The sequence below is a fragment of the Alexandromys fortis genome, unplaced genomic scaffold (assembly GCF_014885135.2).
Source record: "Alexandromys fortis isolate MF-2015 unplaced genomic scaffold, M_Fortis_MF-2015_v1.1 scaffold_44, whole genome shotgun sequence".
Taxonomy (NCBI): domain Eukaryota; kingdom Metazoa; phylum Chordata; class Mammalia; order Rodentia; family Cricetidae; genus Alexandromys; species Alexandromys fortis.
In genome coordinates this window covers 9,034,344-9,052,505 of record NW_026067921.1, presented here as the reverse complement: position 1 = coordinate 9,052,505, position 18,162 = coordinate 9,034,344, and the positions used below count along the sequence as shown (strand labels likewise).

Genomic DNA, 18,162 nt, shown 5'->3' with positions numbered 1-18,162 from the left:
GAGAGCCAGAGCTACACAGGGTTTCTCTGTGTAGCTCTGGCTCTCCTGGAGCTCACTATGTAGACCAGGCTGGCCTCACAGAGAGATCTAACTGCCTCTGCCTCCCAAGTGCTGGGATTAAAGGTGTGTCCCACTATGCCTGGCTCTAAATCAATCAACCATTAACCAAGAAAATGCCTGCAAAAGGTGGTGGGTGAAAGGGGTGGTGGCACACGCCTTTAGCCACAACACTCAGGAGGCAGAGACAGACAGACCTCTGAGTTTGAGGCCAGCCTGGTCTACAGAGGGAATTCCAGGATAGCTAGGGTTACACAGAAACACAGACTCAAAAAACCAAAATATCAACAACAACAACAAAAATACCTAAGGTTCATCTCATGGAAGCATTTCCTGAGAGCTGGTCTTATAAGGTAGCTTGTAAGGTACCTGATGTGGATACTACAAACAAACTCTGAACTGGTGAGCCATCCCTCTCCAGACTCTCCATCAATTCTTAAATTTCATTTGTCTTTGACCCTTGGCTGCAGTGTGTAAGTTTCCCAGTGCTTTCCTCACGGATGTCTACAAGAGCAGGAAGAGATGCAAGAAAAGGTGCTGCTGTGCTACAAGCCAAGGCATCTGCTATTTTCCCTTAATGTTATTAAGAGCACATCAGATAACCACCAGATAAATGCTAGATAGAGAACTTCAAACTGGTGACATCATTGTTACAGAAGTAACCATATTACCCACTGTAATTAATTCTCTTGCAATATTAAGAAATATAAAATCACTTGGTGATTAAATTATGATCATTCCAATTTGGAACTTCTGAACCAACAAGCTTCGTGTGTACTTGGCAAAGAGACATGAAAACAGAACCAATGTGCCAATCATATAGGCTACCAGTAATTGGCTTTATTTTGCAAAGAGGATGAAGGACTAAATTTACTGCTAGCATGAACAGTGCTTAATATTATGCTATGGCAAGCACAAATCTTCAGCTTCAGCTGGAACTGCTATTCTAAACACACTTGTGCCCAGTGAACTGCACATGCCCCTGGCACACTGAATAGCAGCTGCCTTTCTGCCAGTTTCCTCCCTGCTTCTCTCAGAAGTAAGTGCTGTAACAGGTTTTGAGTCCAGGCTAGCCCTTTGCTTTTCAGTGGTGTACTCATGCTAACAAGTCATCTTCCCTCACTATTTAGTCTAATATTAGAAGAATTTTTGGAGTCTTTGTACTAACTCTTTTTTTTTTTGAGACAGGGTTTCTCTGTGTAGCTTTAGCTATCCTGGAACTCACTTTGTAGATCAGGCTAGGCCAAACTCAAGAGAGATCTATCTATGACATCCACTCTCCCGCCTCCCCAATTGCTGAGATTAAAGGTGAACGCCACACCACTGCCCGCCACAGCCCTCTTAAGAATTACCGCGGGAGGTGGATTGACACACCAATTTTGTACTAACCCTCGATGAGAGAGGCTTTATCAGACTGCAACAAAGGTTCAGTTCTCAAAGTCAGATAAATGCTAAAAACTCCCACAAAACCATCATTGGCACTTGACCAACTCTCCCAGTACCTGACACATTGGATTTTCCAGAGAAAGAGTTCTGTTTAGGGCAAACGTCAAAGCAATCTTCTTGTGCTCATTTTACCTTTGACTACAGTCTTCAGTATTTGTTTTCCTGTACTTACTAAAGTGTCAGAGTGGCCACACTCATGTTGTGTAACACTGTGTACCGTGGAAATGTACTTTCAATTCTCTTTGACCAACGTGGCTCAGCACTTGTTGCTTATTAAATACTTTGCAAGAAAATACAAGAACAAACACTAGCACTCCATAGCGCGATGGAACTTTAGTCACACTGGCTTCTACTCTTACTTTTTTTTTTTTTTTTGACAATCTTACAGCTTCTAACAGGAATTTAAAAATGCTGCAGCAACTGTGCAGACAGATGAAAGCACAGAACCGCATCAAGACCTGTGCATCGAGGCTGGAGAGAGGACGCAGTGGGTAGAGTACTGACTGCTCTGAGAACCCAGGTTCTGTTCTTAGCACCTGCAGGGTTCCTCACACCTGTCTGCTAACTCCAGTTCCAGGAGATCTGACACCTTTTTCTGATCTCTGCAGGCACTGCACACACACAGTGCAGACACATACATGTAGGCCAAACACGCATACATATAACATAAATCTCAAATTCTTCAAAAGTTGTACAAAGCACTGCTCAAATAACCATCATCAGATAAATATATCAATAAAGTGTGGTAACAACAAAATGATATTTAGTCATGAAAAGATTCTGATACACAAAACAGGGATGAGCCTTCTACGATTATGCAAACTGAACGGAGACATCACAAAAAGGGCACATAGCTGAGAAGGAATGTTCAGAGCAGGTAAATATAGAAACATAAAAAGTAGACAGAGATTCTCGAGGGCTGTGACGCTCGCGCGCGTGTGTGTGTGCATACGTGTGTGTAGCTAACATGCATCTTTCTACTGGGGATGGTGGTGATAGCTTGCATATAACTGATAAGGTTTTCTGGACAGTTGTATAGAAGTTAGTGAAACTGAATCTATCTTACTTGAGTGTAACTGGAACCTGGCTGTCATATTTTGCTACACACATTTCTAAAATGTGAATGTACTATCTATCCACATATACATATGTGTACACACACATGCAAAATCACCCTTGGAGTGTGTGCGCTCTGGTTGCCTCATCTTTTTAGTTTAGAAAATAGTTGAAACTTACTGTACAGCAGGCACTGTTATAGGAGCATGTGTGTAAAAATACCACACAAGTTCCTCCCTTATTATTCCGCTTCTTACAACTGTGGACATTGACCACGTATGGAGAGAGGGTATGAAAAAACGTAAATCTTTTGGACAAAGCAACAACCAAAATCAAACATATAATGAATCCAAAGATCTCAGCAGTACGTGTCTGTGCTGCATTGTGAACTTCACTGCAGCCCTGGTTCTCAACACGGATGTGCATTCTGCACTGCATATGCCATGATGCTATACCACATCAATGAATGCTGCCTCAACTGTCGTGTTTTTACTATCAAAGCTTTCTGCTCTTACACAAAGAAAAGGCTTAAGGAGGGGGCTGGAGTGATGGCTCAGCAGTTAAGAGCACTGGCTGCTCTTCCAGAGGACCCGGGTTTAATTCCCAGTATCCACATGACAGCTAACAACTGTCTGTAACTCCAGTTTCTGGGGATCTGATACCTTCATACCAATCCACATAAAATAAAGTTAAATAAGGACAAAAAATACTGTTAATATTTCTATTATTTTTCCTCTGCATGTAAGTATCAAGTTAGAAGTTCTAACATCTTTTGAAATGTTCCTAAACATATCTGTCATCTTGTATTATATATTAATCAAGGTAGCCCTTTCAGTATTGACCATTATCAATCAACTCTGAAAAACAATCAAGATACTTTATACTTAGTAGTATTAAACACTCAGCCAATATTTAATTATTTAAAAATACACAATTCATCAATTTCCATTAGCATGCAAGTTTGCTTTCATTTTTAATAAATGGTAAAATCATATGCACGCCAAAAATTGTTTTAAAATAAATGTCTTTGTGGTTTGTTACTAGTATATGTTTAATTTGTATATGTGTTGTATATGCCTATATATCCAGGGTCAAAAGATATTTCTTAGGCTAGGGGATAGAAAAATAATAGTTAATTATTATAATAATAATTAATAATGATATTGATCATGATGATGATGATGATGATGATGATGATGATAATGATAATGATAATAATAATAATAATAATAATAATAATAATAATAATAATAATAGTTAAGCCAGTGACAGCTCTTGTAGCGGCCCTGGGCTTGGTTCAGCACCAACATGGCTGCTTAAAGTATGGCTTCCATAGCCTCTGAGCACAAAGGCAGTACATAAGCTTACCCTTAAACATAAAAAAGAAATCTTTAAGATCAGATGACTATTTTGTGAATCTTTCTTAAAAGATCCAATTTGTAGACTTCTAAATATAACAGTACAGAGAAAAACAAACAACAACAATAAAAACTAAGTTTTTCTTGAGCTAAAAGGGGTTGTAAATGGACAACATTTATGAAGTCCTGCTCTAAGGGAGCTTACATCCAGTAGCTCAATAACAAAATCAAAACAAAAGCTATATGATGGGCTGCCTAGGAAGGGAGGCATCTGAGAAAACAGTGCCCGAGGTCGAGAAAAGGACAGAATTCAAGGGAAAAATACTTCCTGAATGTATGATCAGGAAGAAAGGGGATGAACCATGAGCTTCTGGCAACTAACCATTCTTTCCTGTTCCCCTCACCAGCTCCTCCCACAGAACCCCTCCTTGCTTGTCTTCTCAAGTCTTTTCTTTTGAGAAAAAGTCTCTTGCCTGGGCGGACTTCAACCTTAGCTCTGGGACTAAAGGTGCGCACCTCCATTCGCAGCTCTCCCAAGTCTTTACGGAAACCGTCTCTGACAACGCAGCTTCAAGTGACCTTTCCCTTCTCTTCTTGTGCTATTAGTCATTCTTCTAACCCTTTTTAGTGAGAGGCATCGTGATAACCGAAAGTCCAGGACTTAAAGACAAACCAGACACACACCCAACAGTCCCTAAGGTAGATAGCAATCTACAGAGCAAGAAAATCAATAGGTACACACAAAACCAAAATCAAGTCAAAGTGGGAGCTGCAAGAACAGCAAGATGAATTCTGGTCTTACTAACAGAGAAACAAACAGTGCAGGAAAGGTTCCTGTGGCAGGATACCAGAGAAGGGAGTGTCTAATTACGACTGTGGATCTAGACTTGTGGGTAAATAGAAAACATTTATTTTGCTTTAGTATTACTGATTCACTTTAAATAGACTTTTAATTATTTCAGCTCCCCAAGCAGGTATCAAGCCAAGGGAACCACAAGCTTGCTACTTACTCCTCCTGCCTTTGGGATATTCAACACAGCAGTTTCCAGAGCTGACTCAGTCAGCTGTTCATTTGTTACAATGATCAGTCTTAACTTTCAGAACTCAGGGGTGACTAAGAGATCCTTGAAATGCCCACCACAGCATGGTTCAGAACACAACCACAGAAAGCCATTTGTATATGTCCGCACCTTTAATTCAGAATCTTATAAATTGCACTAATTCTTTTGTTTTTGTTTTTAATTTTCCAGTCAGTCTTCCTGTGTAGCCAGCAATGCTCTCAAATTTCTTCCTGCCTCAGCTTCCTAAGTGCTGGAGTTGTGGGTACGGGTCACAACACTCTTTAAATTTTAAAATGTTTAAAAAATTACATCTATTTGTTGCGAAGGTGGGGAAGTATATTCCCCATGAATCCAGGTACCTGAGGCCAGAGGCAGCAGATCTCCCAGAGTTGAAGATATAGGCAATTGCCAGCAGCTTGACATGGGTACAGGAAACTGAACTCCTAAGCAAGACTGGCTCTTTTTTTTTTTTTTTTTTTTTAAAAAAGATAGGGTTTCTCTGTAGCTTTAGAATCTATCCTGGAACTAGCTCTTGTAGACCAGGCTGGCCTCGAACTCACAGAGATCCGCCTGCTTCTGCCTCCTGAGTGCTGGGATTAAAACCGCTGCATGGCATTGCTAACCATTCTTGAGCCATCTCTTCAGCCCTTCATTAACTTATTTTAAGTTTAGATCACTAAACTGAAGCTTGTGCTTCAGACTGTTTCTTTTTCCATTTTCATGGGTGTCTGTGTATAGTGTGCACATGTTCTTCCTACTTTGGTCACTGAGGCAGGTCTCTCAATCAAACCAGAGGTTCCCAAGTCAGCTGGCCAACTTGCACAGGGAATCCGTCTTTGACTTGAGAGGTTATAGTTACAGACAGGCCCATGCCCACCTGGCATTTTCCTGAGTTCTGGGATCCAGATTCCAGTCCTCATGCTTGTGCTGCAAACACTTTTAACCACTAAGCCATTTCCCTAACCACCCTCCATTTTTCCCCATTGAGTAAACCTTCCCACTCAGCCCCTCAAAATTCTTTCCCAATCCCAACAACATATTAGCCACTGAAGAAAAGCCAAACATTCTTTTGAGGCAATATGTCGCAGTATCTCCAAAAATATTACACGGCCAAACTCACCATAAAGAGCTGTCCAAGTTTGATTAATTACATCTAGACACACAGTTCCTGACCTGAAACAGATGGAAAAAAATGGCACTTTTAAAAACTGAGAAATCTAGTGGCAAGTTTCTGGCAGCTAATTTTATCAAAAACACTAGTAGCATCCTTTAAGATGTAGCAGGGAGTATGGAGAGGAGGGGCACAGGTGTTCACAGGCTCTTTTGTGCCTCCTTTACAACCAACAAGGAACAAGAGCAAGGATACGAGGTTGAGAATCAACCCGGGGAACAAGGGCAGATACACCCTGTATTCTGAGGGCAGAATTTCACTATACAGTCAAGTGTGTTCATATTCTGCGTCTTAGGAGTCCTAACATTACTGCACTACAGATTAACTAACTTTCTGAATCTGCTTTCCTGGGGCAACCTAAGAGAACATCCTATCATTAGGATGGTGAATACATAAGGTATTAAAGATTAAGAGACACATAACCTATATAAAAGGTTAACAAAAATTTCCTATGCAGTTGTTGAGACAGAAAAAACTGAAGCACTAGAAGGACAAGACAGACTACGATGGAATCTTTTAAAAAGTCATTAAGAAATAGATAATTGAGATTAACTAAAATGAAGCTCTCATCACTCATATTTGTCTCAGGGCTGCAAACAGTAAACCCATGCGTTGACAACAGGTTTTTGGGCTGGGTCTACACTTAAGGAATTGAGATGTGGATTATCTCAGCTGAATACCAAAGAAATGAAAGGCCCAGTCATGAAAACGGAAAAAATGTGACAGTTCAATCAATAATTGTACTGGAACCTCAATGGTTCATATCCCTAGAACGCTACAGTTTAAGTGACCATTTATACAGTGATACCTCCTCATAAAACCCAAAGGATAACTGAGGGTTCTTTTATAACAGTGAACAAGAGATGACCTCTAATTAATCAAGAACAGCTGCTGCTAAAATTTAAACATTTTTAAATAGTTACTTACGCTTCATCAATGTTGGGATGGAAAATTTTATTCATGAATCCTGCAAAAAGAGATGTTCATTAGCAGCACAAAGTATTCAGAGAACAGTGAATTTTAACTTGTCAGTACTGGAGACCATTCTAGAATGGAAAAAGATAGCGATACTCAGATTGTTACTTTTAGCTTAGGTCTCTGGCTACTTAGTAAGACCATATATCCACACCAACTAACTAAAACACCAAGAATCCTAAAACAAGCTTTCTGTATAAGATAACCTTAACAGCCACTGTCTCTGGATTATGGAGAAACGTGCCAGAAGGGAATGTGTAGTATTAGTGACGTATAACTAGCGCCACAATGGCACTCAGAAACGTCACAGCACCCAGCTGCTGGGCTTCACTGGAGGTTCTGCGCTGAAGCTTCAGAAGCATATTTACAGGCATCGTTCTGCCACACAGCAACACCAACAAAGCTGCTCAAGTCAGAACATTGCCTCCAACCACAGAATGTCACAGAGTCCAGAGGAGCTCTCTGAGTCTATCCACTCAGCCAATTCTGATTAAAATACAGCAAGGACTTAAAACATTCTCTAAGATAGCTGAATTTGTCAGAGCTTTTAAAATTTATTCCTAGAGGAAAGTATAAACTTAAAATTTCGCTGTTCCAAGTTCCAAGGAGGAATTTATTCATCTTACTTAAAATTAGTGATGTAATCATTACACAAATGCAGACAACGATATCCTAAGCAGAAACTCATGGTCCCCAACTACAACTGGGTTGCCCTATCCCACATTTCAACAAGTTCCCCTCGGATGACCCTCACCATCACTTTAGGAACTCTCGTCCCTTTCCAAATATGCTTGTCAGCACCTACTAGCAGGCATTTAGTCAGGGAACTCTAGCAGCAAGCCAAGAGACAAGAAGTGCGTGCTGGTGTGCGGCATGGACACAACCAGAGAGCACACGTGGAAAGAAGGTGTGGAAACAGACACACAAGCTCGGGAGACTTAGAACACCCTCTAATTACATAACAAGGATAACACAAAAGCACAGGCACTGCAGACTATGTTCTAGCCTTTCCAAGTAATAATCCCACTTTTTAATTCTTGTCTTTAGAACTTTTATGTTTCAACAGTCTAAAGCTTTAGCTATTATTACAGCAAGAAAGTCCTATAATGCTTAAATAATTTTGGTGCAAAAGGCTGCATCGATATTAATTTTTCATCAGGAAAATTAGGATGTTTAAGAGATAGCCCAAGCTAATAGGAGCGCTCATGTCTTAAAAGGAAAAAAATTTCCTTGCAACCCTAGGAAAATGCTAATAACATACATCCAGTTAAACTATGAGAATGCTGGATGTTAACACTGTAATGTCTGGCTCACACCTTTAATTCCAGCAACAGGGAGGTAGTGGCTGGAGGATCTCTGAGTTTGAGGCCAGCCTGTTCTATATAGTGAGGTTCTAGGTAGCTAGGATACACAGGCATCTTGGGGGGCGGGGGAAAGTGAGGAGTCAAGAACTAAATAAAAACCCAGCCCAGAGATGATGGTGCACACCTTTAATCCCAGCACTTGGGACACAGAGACAGAAGATCTCTGAGAGAAACTGCATTGGCCCATTTTATTGGTTAGAACATAGGTGGGTGGAGTAAACAGAACAGAATGCTGGGAGGAAGAGGAAGTGAGCTCAGACGCGACAGCTCTGCTCTCTGGAGCAGAGGCCATGCTCCCCTCTCCCGGGCAGATGCGATCGATACAGTTCCGACCCAGGATGGACGTAGGCTAGAATCTTCCCAGTAAGCACACCTTGGGGTGCTACAAACAATTATTAGAAATGGGCTAGTCCAGGTGCGAGAGTTAGCCGAGAAGAGGCTGGATATAATGGGCCAAGCAGTGTTTAAAAGAACACAGTGTCTGTGTGATTATTTTGGGGCATAAGCTAGCAGGCAGCCAGGGTGCTGGGCACAACAAAAACCCACCCTATGGATGGGGCTAAAGAAGTGCAGAATACTAAAAGACCTGGAATCCTACACAGTTCAGCATAATGAACTACATCAATGTGTCTGTCAGTTTGGACAGATCTAAATATTTCCTTCTAAATATTCGTTTATACCCACAGTTAGTGATGGTCTCAGCTTTCTCAGGGGAACTTCCTTCAGTGGACAGTAGTTAATTCAAATGCTGAGTGACCGCTTGAACACTTAGGCCTAAATGGGACATATCAAACGCCTAGGTTCAGAAACATGGAAGAGGAGGCAGAGATGGCAAAGAGTGCTGTGGTAATGTTCTGTCTTCTAGACACAAACTCACAGCCACCCACAAAAGATCTGGGCAGTAAGCACAGCCAACATTTCAGCAGGCAGAACTAGATCTGTGGGTATGCTTTGGGGGCGGGGGAAGGTCATGAAGGCAGGAGGGCATACTGGGAATTTCTGGAGAAGAATGGAAGGAAGGAGTGTGTAGGGTGGCTATGATCAAGATACAGGTGTGTGTGTGTATATAAATTTGCCAAAGGATAAATTAAAAACACTCTTTAAACAAGGCAAAAACCACATAAAAGACCGATGTATTGATATTATAGTTCTATTTAGATGATAACAAAGCAATCCTTATGTTCTGTGCTTTAGGGAAAACTTCTAATGAACCACATAGATCAAAGTTGCAAAGGTATTTTAACTAGGCTACAAAGCCAACCAAACAGACTGGGGAGAGGATTAGCCCTGATTACCTGATCTGCTCGGGTTGTGCTACACGTGGTCATGAGAAGACAGAAGCAGGGTTTCAAGCCTGAGACCAGCCTAGGTGATACAGGCGGTGGTGGAGCACGCCTTTAATTCCAGCACTCGGGAGGCAGAGTTTGAGGCCAGCCTGGTCTCCAGAGCTAGTTCCAGGACAGGCTCCAAAGCCACAGAGAAACCCTGTCTCGAAAAATCAAAATAAATAAATAAATAAATAAATTAAAAAAAAAAAAAAGAATGATTCTCTTATATGAACTACAGCAGTTGGTAACTGCTCTTGGTACTTAACACCCTGCTTCTGCTAGAACCTGTAGTGAACACCAGGGAAGCAAAGGCTCTCAGAACTGACTATAGATAGGGCTTGTCTGGAGAGTTCTGTACAACAAGCACGTCATGTGTTGGATTAGAAGGTGGCTAGTGTTATGAAAGTAAAAAAAAAAAAAAAAAGGAAGACCAGGGGCAGAGGTTGCAATTTGGTGAAAAGTGCATCAGAAGCTTGTTTCATTTATACTTTAGAAGATCAGCCAAGATACTAGCTGAAGTGAAGGGATGAGGAACAAAAGACAAGGTGGGGGACAGAGAGAACGTTAACCATCAAGAAGGGACAAGCTACTGACAACAGCATCTCAACATAGTCTTGTTTTAAACAAATGGCTGTCAAAAAGCAAACAAAAAAGGCTCAATCGGCTCCGAGCACCGTCAATATTTGTTAGATGAAACAATTGCATATATCCACAAAATGGAATGAATGGGAATTGGGAATCCCTACATGGGAATTAAGCCTCAGCGATCTGATGCTATAGGGCACCTTAAAGGACTGAGAATGACGTTGGTGAAGAGCTCTGACTTCATCAAAGTTATCCATGAAAAATTAAAGTATCCCCCTTTTTGGCTCTAGCCTAAAGAGTAAGTGCAATTAGAGTCCATACAGTTTCTACACTATTTTCAGCTAAATTTCAATTTGGCCTTGTTTAAATATAGGAGCATATAAAAGAAGTGCCAAAAACTTCATAAGTATATTTTTAGTAACAAAAGATTTGGAGCCCAGAGCTGCTAAGAATTAACACCATCAGGGGCTAGAGAGATGATGGCTCAGCAGTTGAGAACAGTGGGCTACTCTTCCAGAGGACCTGGGTTCAGTTCCCAGCACCAACATGGCAGCTTATAGCTGTCTGACTCCAGTTCCAGGAGATTTGAGTCCCTCAGACATACCCACATACAAAACACAATGTACATTAAAATAAAAAATAAATTTATTAAAAAATAAAAGAATTAACGCCATCGCCGAACAGTGGCGGCACACATCTTTATTAATCCCGGCACTTGGGAGGCAGAAGCAGGCGGATCCCTGAGTGTGAGGCCAGCCAGGACTATTTCACAGAGAAACAGTGTCTCGGAACAAAAAAAGAATACCACCATCAAAGTTTTGAGAAAGGCAAAGTACTAACCTGGCAAAGGGTTCTGGCCCTCACTTTGCTACCAAACTGCAGGCTCTGGTCCAGTCAGTCACCTCATTTCCAAACATGGGTCTGTTTTGTCATCTTTGAAGATGAACAGCTGGACTGTTTCACTTCTAAAACCCCCATTCTTACTCCATTTCTAGAGGTGCTATGAGCGCCAAAAATCTAGGATCTAGTTAACAGTGCCAAGAGCTCCAAGAACGGAGGCCTTTAAAGGAAATGGCCAGCAAAGTCATTAAAGGACAGTGGCTTTGTAGGGCAGCACCACTACGTGGAATATTCTAGAACACATCCAGAACTACTGTGCTACACTACCACAGAGAGCCAAAGAAACCCACTTGACTATTCCAGAGTGAGCAATATCAACTGACAACTTCACCTTCAAGGACCAGGTACTAACAGACCAACACTACCTGAGAAACCCTCTCGGACCACAAAGAGATCTTCCAATTGCAGGCTTTCATCTTAAAAAAAAAAATATTTCTTTCAAAAATTATTTGAGAATTTCATACATGTATACAATGTACTTTGATCATATTCATCATACCCCTACTTCCAACTCCATCTGGATCCTTCCCCTAACAGACTATCTGATACTGGAAGGATATACCAGGGGTTGAAGGGTGGGGAGAATATGAACATCAATGTGTGTGTTTCAGACATGGTCTATGTAGCCTTGGCTGGCCTGGAACTTGCGATGAACCTCCTTTGAAAGTACATAGATTATAGGCATATGCTCAGCTCAAACTGTTAAAAAACAAAATAAAACCCAGAGCCAATCAATAAAAAGGAACATTTACTTTACATTTACTCTTGGACAAGCTGTGTGCAGAGTTTCTGACAAAGCCATTTATTAGTCTGGACAATGCTGCCAACAGTGAAACTTGTGGGTTTGGAAGAGAGAAGACTGGGAAAGCAGACCAGGAATTCAGAGAAGGGAGGTTCTCAGGCCTGAGCCTGTTGGCCCTGGCACAGTCTCCTTCTTTTTGGCAATACTGCTACCACACTAAGGAGTATGTCCAAACAAGAGAATTTCATCCAATACTTGATTCCATTTGACCATAAACTACTATGAAGGTGTTTTAAGAGAATGTGTTTTGAAGACAGCTTTTATGTGAGTAAACGCAGCATGTCCTAGAGACAGAGACAGGACACACACACACACACACTAGAGACTGACTTCAGGGTCCCACGTATACTAACTAGACAAGTGTTCTCCCTTGTGGCTTTAACATTTTACTTTTATAGCTTCATACTAATGATCAAATCTATAGGTGAATAAACATGCTGGGGTCAATCCCCTTTCTGGAAATTGTGCCAAATTTATCTTGATGATAATGCAAAGTTAGAGAAATGATTAAGGATACACGGCAAGGAAAGAAAGGCAAAGGCAGACGTGTAGCTCTATCCCAGAGACAGATAGCCAGGACTGAAGTGGTTGAGGTTTGCTGTGTGGCTGACGCAATTTAACTGTAAGTGTATGAATCCTTATGAGAAAATATTAAGTGAAAACGTTACTTTAATGTTACACATATGCCCACATAAACACTCTCAGAAAACAGACAATTCAAAACCAAGGTTCTGTTTTCTAAAGTAGGTGTTTAAAATATACTTAGGGGTGAAGAATACAGCTTGGTGGTGGAGCTGGTGCTTATTTAAGTATGAAGCCCCGGGTTCAATTTCCGGTACCAGAAGGCCTTTGCCCTTCTTTCCTTGCCACATACACAGAAACACAAAACTAAAAGGTATCTTTTCCTGTACTGTCTCAGGATATACATTTTTATAGAGTCTTAATCTCCGCCCCAACACCCGGCGTTGGAATGACCCAGCTGTGTACACTGTTGGGGCAGCAGTCCCTTCCCAGCGGCCTGGCCTTCCCTACAGGCGAGACGGAGCTGGGCTCTGTTCAGGTGAGAACCAAGCGAGGAGCTCTCAAAGTCCTGTGTTAGAGAAACTTCTGAACTGAGGCTCAGTTTCTGGCAATCATAACTTAGTGAGGGTCCTCTCTTCTGCTTCTGTCTTTTTCTCTGCTAATTTGGAATCTGAGGACTGGGTGGGTAAGAAAAGTGCATTTATAACTAAGCAAAGGTGAAAGGTCACCCTTCAAGAGTACTTCTCTTCTACCAAACTAGTAAGTTACCAAAACCCTTAGCCTGCCTGCTGACTGTTTCGTTCTTATCCTTCAGTGTCTGCTCATTCATCCAGTCACACTGTGAGATCTGGAAGGATTTTCACAGCAGCAGGAAGACAGTACAAAATTTCCAAGTTTCTAAACTTTTTAAAAGACATCTCTCACACTGTGTAACTCTTACTAGTCCGGAACTTGTTATGAAGACCAGGCTGGCCTCAAACTCAAAAGAGACCTGCCTGCCAATGTCTCCTAACGCTGGGATTCTGAAGGTACACACTACCACATCTGTTCTGTCTCTAACAATCAAAGTCATGTCAGACTGTCTAGCACAGGGAGCTCCTTATTCTCAAGACTAGAGTAAAGTAATGTCATCCACACACTAGAGGGATGTCAGGAACATGAAACAACTTAGCTAAGTATAGCATCCTTACAATAACCGGCATACTGTAAGCACGCAGTAATGACAATTTTGGCCACTAAGAATGGTGGTGCATAGAACCTAGAACAAATTAGAGGTCAGCCTCGTCTACAAAGTATAGAGCTTAATCCTGTCTCAAGATAACAAAAAAATCCAAAGACTGGGGTATACACCTCAGTGTTAAGAGGACCTAGAATGCACTAGGCCCTGAGTTTAATCTCCAGCATTCTTAATAAAGAAGACAACGAAAAAAGGAACTTAATTTCATTTTATTGAGCTTAAGTAAGTTACCTCGTACACCTCCCCCCATCTTTCTTTTTTGAAATAAGGTCTCAATATGGAGACCAGGCTAGCCTCAAAATTAGAACCTTCTTGCCCCAACCTCTGAAGTGCTGGGGTTACAGGTGTTCCCTATCATGTCTAGCCAAATAATTTCTTGCTATTGTTTGCATCCTAGAAATGAAACTCTCCACCATACACAAACATCACTTTCTTAAAAAAATTATTTTTTAATCTTTTTTTTTTTTTTTTTTTTGAGACAGGGTTTCTTTGTGCAGCCCTGGCTGTCCTGGAACCTGCTCTGTAGACCAGGCTGACCTTGAAATCACAAAGATTTGCCTGCCTCTGCCTCTCAAGGAGTGCATCATCACCACCATCACGAAGGTTTAAATTTAAATTTATGTGTATAAATGTGTTCACAGAGGCCCAAGTAGGCTAGGACACTGGGATGCCCTGAAGCTGCAGTTACAGGCTGTCCAACATGGGTATGGGGTACCCAAGTCTATCTAGTCTTCTGCAAGAATAGTAAGAGCTTTTAACTTTTTAAGATCCATCTCTCTATCCCCCCACAACAATTTTTTTTATAGAAAATGTCAAAGTGTGTCTGTGATTTTGATGTTGATACTACATTTCATATAATCGCATCACAATGGACATATAATCTACAATACTCCAATAGTAATTAAACAGTATTCTGACAGAATAAAAACAAAACAACCAGAAAACCCCCGCCAGAATGTAGCAAACTCCATAGACTTGGCAACTCGTTATGGTGTTACTTCTCGGCCTTGAGACAGCTGAATGAGTCCATCTCTAAAGTGCTCGTCAACAACGGCTTTCACCAACACCAGAAACATAAATTTTAAGTGGTGTGAAGATGCTTTTCAAAGGGAACTAAGACACCTACCCTCTGCCAAGATAGGGTTTCTCTGTGTAGCCTCGGAACTTGCTTTGTAGACAAGGCAGGCCCTGAATTCATAAAAGATCCCCTGCCTCTGCCCACCAAGGGCTGGGACTAAAGGTGTGCGCCACCTTTCCCACTTCATATTCCCAGGACACACCAAGAACTGTCATATCTACAAACAACAATGCCTCTGGGTCACGTTTCCTCTCCTACAGTCTCTCTTCCTAACCTAGGATTTTCTGATATTCAGCTCCTTCCTACCTGCCAGCCCTTATTCTACTTGAGACTGAGTAGCCACCACCACATCACTCGGCAGCAGTCCTCTGCAAACCCCATGGCCTTCCCACAGAAATGGCTATCTGCCTACCCAGCTCTTCCTCTGCATCCCTCCTTGGAGTTGTTCCAGCAGCACGACCACTACTGCCCAAAGCTCCACAAAAGCTCACGTGCTCCATAAGCACAGTAGTGTTCTGTGACTGACCCAATCCTTCCACGTGTTGCAATTGTAACTGGATTGCCTATAACCGAGACAACGCAAATGCTACACAATTAGTTACATTTTATCATTCAGGGAATGCTGTACACATTCCTTAATAAATAAACTAGCTTTCAGATTGTTTTTGGTGTGTAGTGGGTGGGCCAGTCAGTGATACAGAATCCTTGGGTTTAGAGGGCAAATTGTAGGGTGATATTAAATAGATATCAATCCATTCTAATAGCCTTCAATGCCATAAGCCCTGAGTGGCTGTGTATGAGGGTTGCTAGTAAAATAGAGCATTATTGGAGTTTCCATCTATATACTGAGATTTTTTTTTTTAAGTTTTTAGAGAAAGGGTTTCTCTGTGTAACAGACCTGGCCTTTGTTAAAAGTGACTAACCCCAAATCTCTCATAATTGAGACACTCCTCTCCATTCTGAAACTTCAGCACTTACCTCAGGTATGCACATTAGTTCTGGGGGAAACTAAAGACTATTTCCATCCAGGAGCATATGAAACAGAACTAACTAAGCATACTAACTTCTATAGTTACTCATACTATATTACAAAACTTCATTCCTAAAATAGTGAGGTAACTTCTTATTTTTTTATTTTTCAAGATAGGGTTTCTCTGTAGCTTTGGTGCCTGTCCTGGAACTAGCTCTTGTAGACCAGGCTAGCCTCGAACTCACAGAGATCCGCCCGCCTCTGCCTCTTGAGTGCTGGGATTAAAGGTGTGCACCACCACCAACCGGTTTGTGAGGCAACTTCTGACCATAGTGCAATGTACTACCCTTCATTACTAGCACAAGCACAATAGTGTGGTTACTAGAGTAGCTTTCAACTAAAAATTTAAGAAGGATTTTGATTAGTCTGACAACCTAAACTATCCTACTTAGATGACAGGCTGGTCTGATCTAAAGGTCTGTGCTACAGGGCAGGAAAGTTCACTATGTGGTCAAGGAACACCTTAACTCCTGATCCCTCTGCTTCTGCAGCCAGGTGCTGGGATTATACATGTGTTCCACCATGCCTGGTTTACTTTTTATTTTTAATTTATAAAATAAAAAAATTTCAAAGGACCTAGGACCAACCATATACACTATCAGACTGGCTATAAAAAAAAATCACAAACTCTGTAGCTCAACCAATTATAACTTCATTTAAAAAAATCATTACTCTTTTTGGCTACACATAAAACAATTTGTTGTTGTTTGGGGACTTACAATGTAGTTCTGCAGAATAGGCTGAAACTAGAGTAACATCCACCTGTCTCTAAAGCGATGTGCTGCCATGCACTTGGACAATGGTGGTGGTGGTGTTGCCCTTTTCCAAGACGCTCTCAGCTGCGCAGCTGCTGCACATCTTGCACTGGTGGAAGCTTTCTCTAGCTAACACACAGAATCTGGAGAACAGAATGAGAGCTGGTGCAGCAGTCTTCATGGACTGAGGACTATTTGGGATTCTGAATGTTTCTAAAATTCCCATTTGCCCTCACATCTCCAACGCTTTGTAATGAGAGCAAAATATGTCTTTTTTAACAAAAACTCTTCTCACACTCTCTTTTCTAGAGGCACGGCTTCACACATCTTCTAGGGAATATTTGGTACTTTATGTCCATCTATTCTTACCAACCTTCCTAATGTCAAGAAGTGTGGCCATACCCTTTGAGTACTTAATGAGCCAATTAACAACAAGCACACAGAATTCACCTAATTCACCTACAGGGTCCTATGTAGTCCCTTGAGTCCTTGGCCCTCTTGACTCCATCCTCTCATAGTGCTGACACTTCAAGTAATTACCACTTCAAGTAGTGTTCATTTTTTCCTGTTTTGTGTTTATATAAATACAATTTAGGTGAGGTCGTGATATGTTGCAAGGCTGATTTCCAACTCCTAGCCCAGAGGAATCCTCCTACCTCAACCACCGGATTATTGGGACTATAGAGGCATGAAGCACCAGGTCCAACTTCCTATCTTTTAAAGAGATTGGGAGGGGGGTGTCAATATGTTGTTCAACTGGCTCAAACTTGTAGGCTCAAGCAATCCTCCTCTCACTGGGCATTGGTAGAACATGCCTTTAATCCCAGCACTTAGAAGGCAGAGGCAGGCAGATCTCTATGAGTTCGAGGCCAGTCTGGTCTACAGAGCAAGTTCTTCTAGGACTGGCTCCCTAGCTAATGAGAAACCCTGTCTTAAAAAAAAAAAAAAAAAAGGAAAAATAAAGTCTGTCCACAAAGGGGAAAAAAAAAACCCTAGAATTATTATATGCAGTGGCACCTGTCTTTAATCCCAGTGCTGGAGACAGAGACAGGCTGGAGCTCACTGTCCAGGCAACCTAGCCTAACTGTGAGACTGTAGCGCCCTGGTCTGCCCTTATTCCTGGGCGCATCTCAGGGACAATTTCTGGTCAACAAGACCTAGCATTCAGCCCTTATTCCTGGGGCGCATACAGTTTCTAATCAGATGACTAGCATTCTTAGTTCCTGTATTTCCCCTGCCCCGCCTGGTTAAGTTCCTATATTTTCCCCTGCCCCCCCCTCGCCCCCCTGATTAGCTGTAGGGCCTTCATTCCATTGTTGATATGGTAATTTCCCACCTACCAGGGCAGGGGTCCTAGTGCTGCAGTTAGTTAGATAAGGACTTTTCCCCAGTCTGAATAAATGGCATTCCATTGATCTCCTATCGAATGACCCTGGT

At 41.6% G+C, this 18,162-nt stretch overlaps 1 protein-coding gene across 2 annotated transcripts in view; it reads right to left on the bottom strand.

The window, feature by feature from the left end:
* Positions 1 to 18,162, bottom strand: part of Ube2h (ubiquitin conjugating enzyme E2 H) — an 84,248-nt gene that overhangs the window by 18,273 nt on the left and 47,813 nt on the right. Inside the window, exons 4-5 of one of the 2 annotated variants that reach the window (XM_050141470.1) lie at positions 7,077 to 7,116; positions 6,099 to 6,151 (exon numbers count right to left, since the gene is read on the bottom strand). The exons of the other annotated variant lie outside the window; for it this stretch is intronic. Coding sequence (XP_049997427.1) covers positions 6,099 to 6,151; positions 7,077 to 7,116 — 93 coding nt within the window. The remainder of the gene's footprint in view (positions 1 to 6,098; positions 6,152 to 7,076; positions 7,117 to 18,162) is intronic. 2 annotated transcript variants of the gene reach the window in all.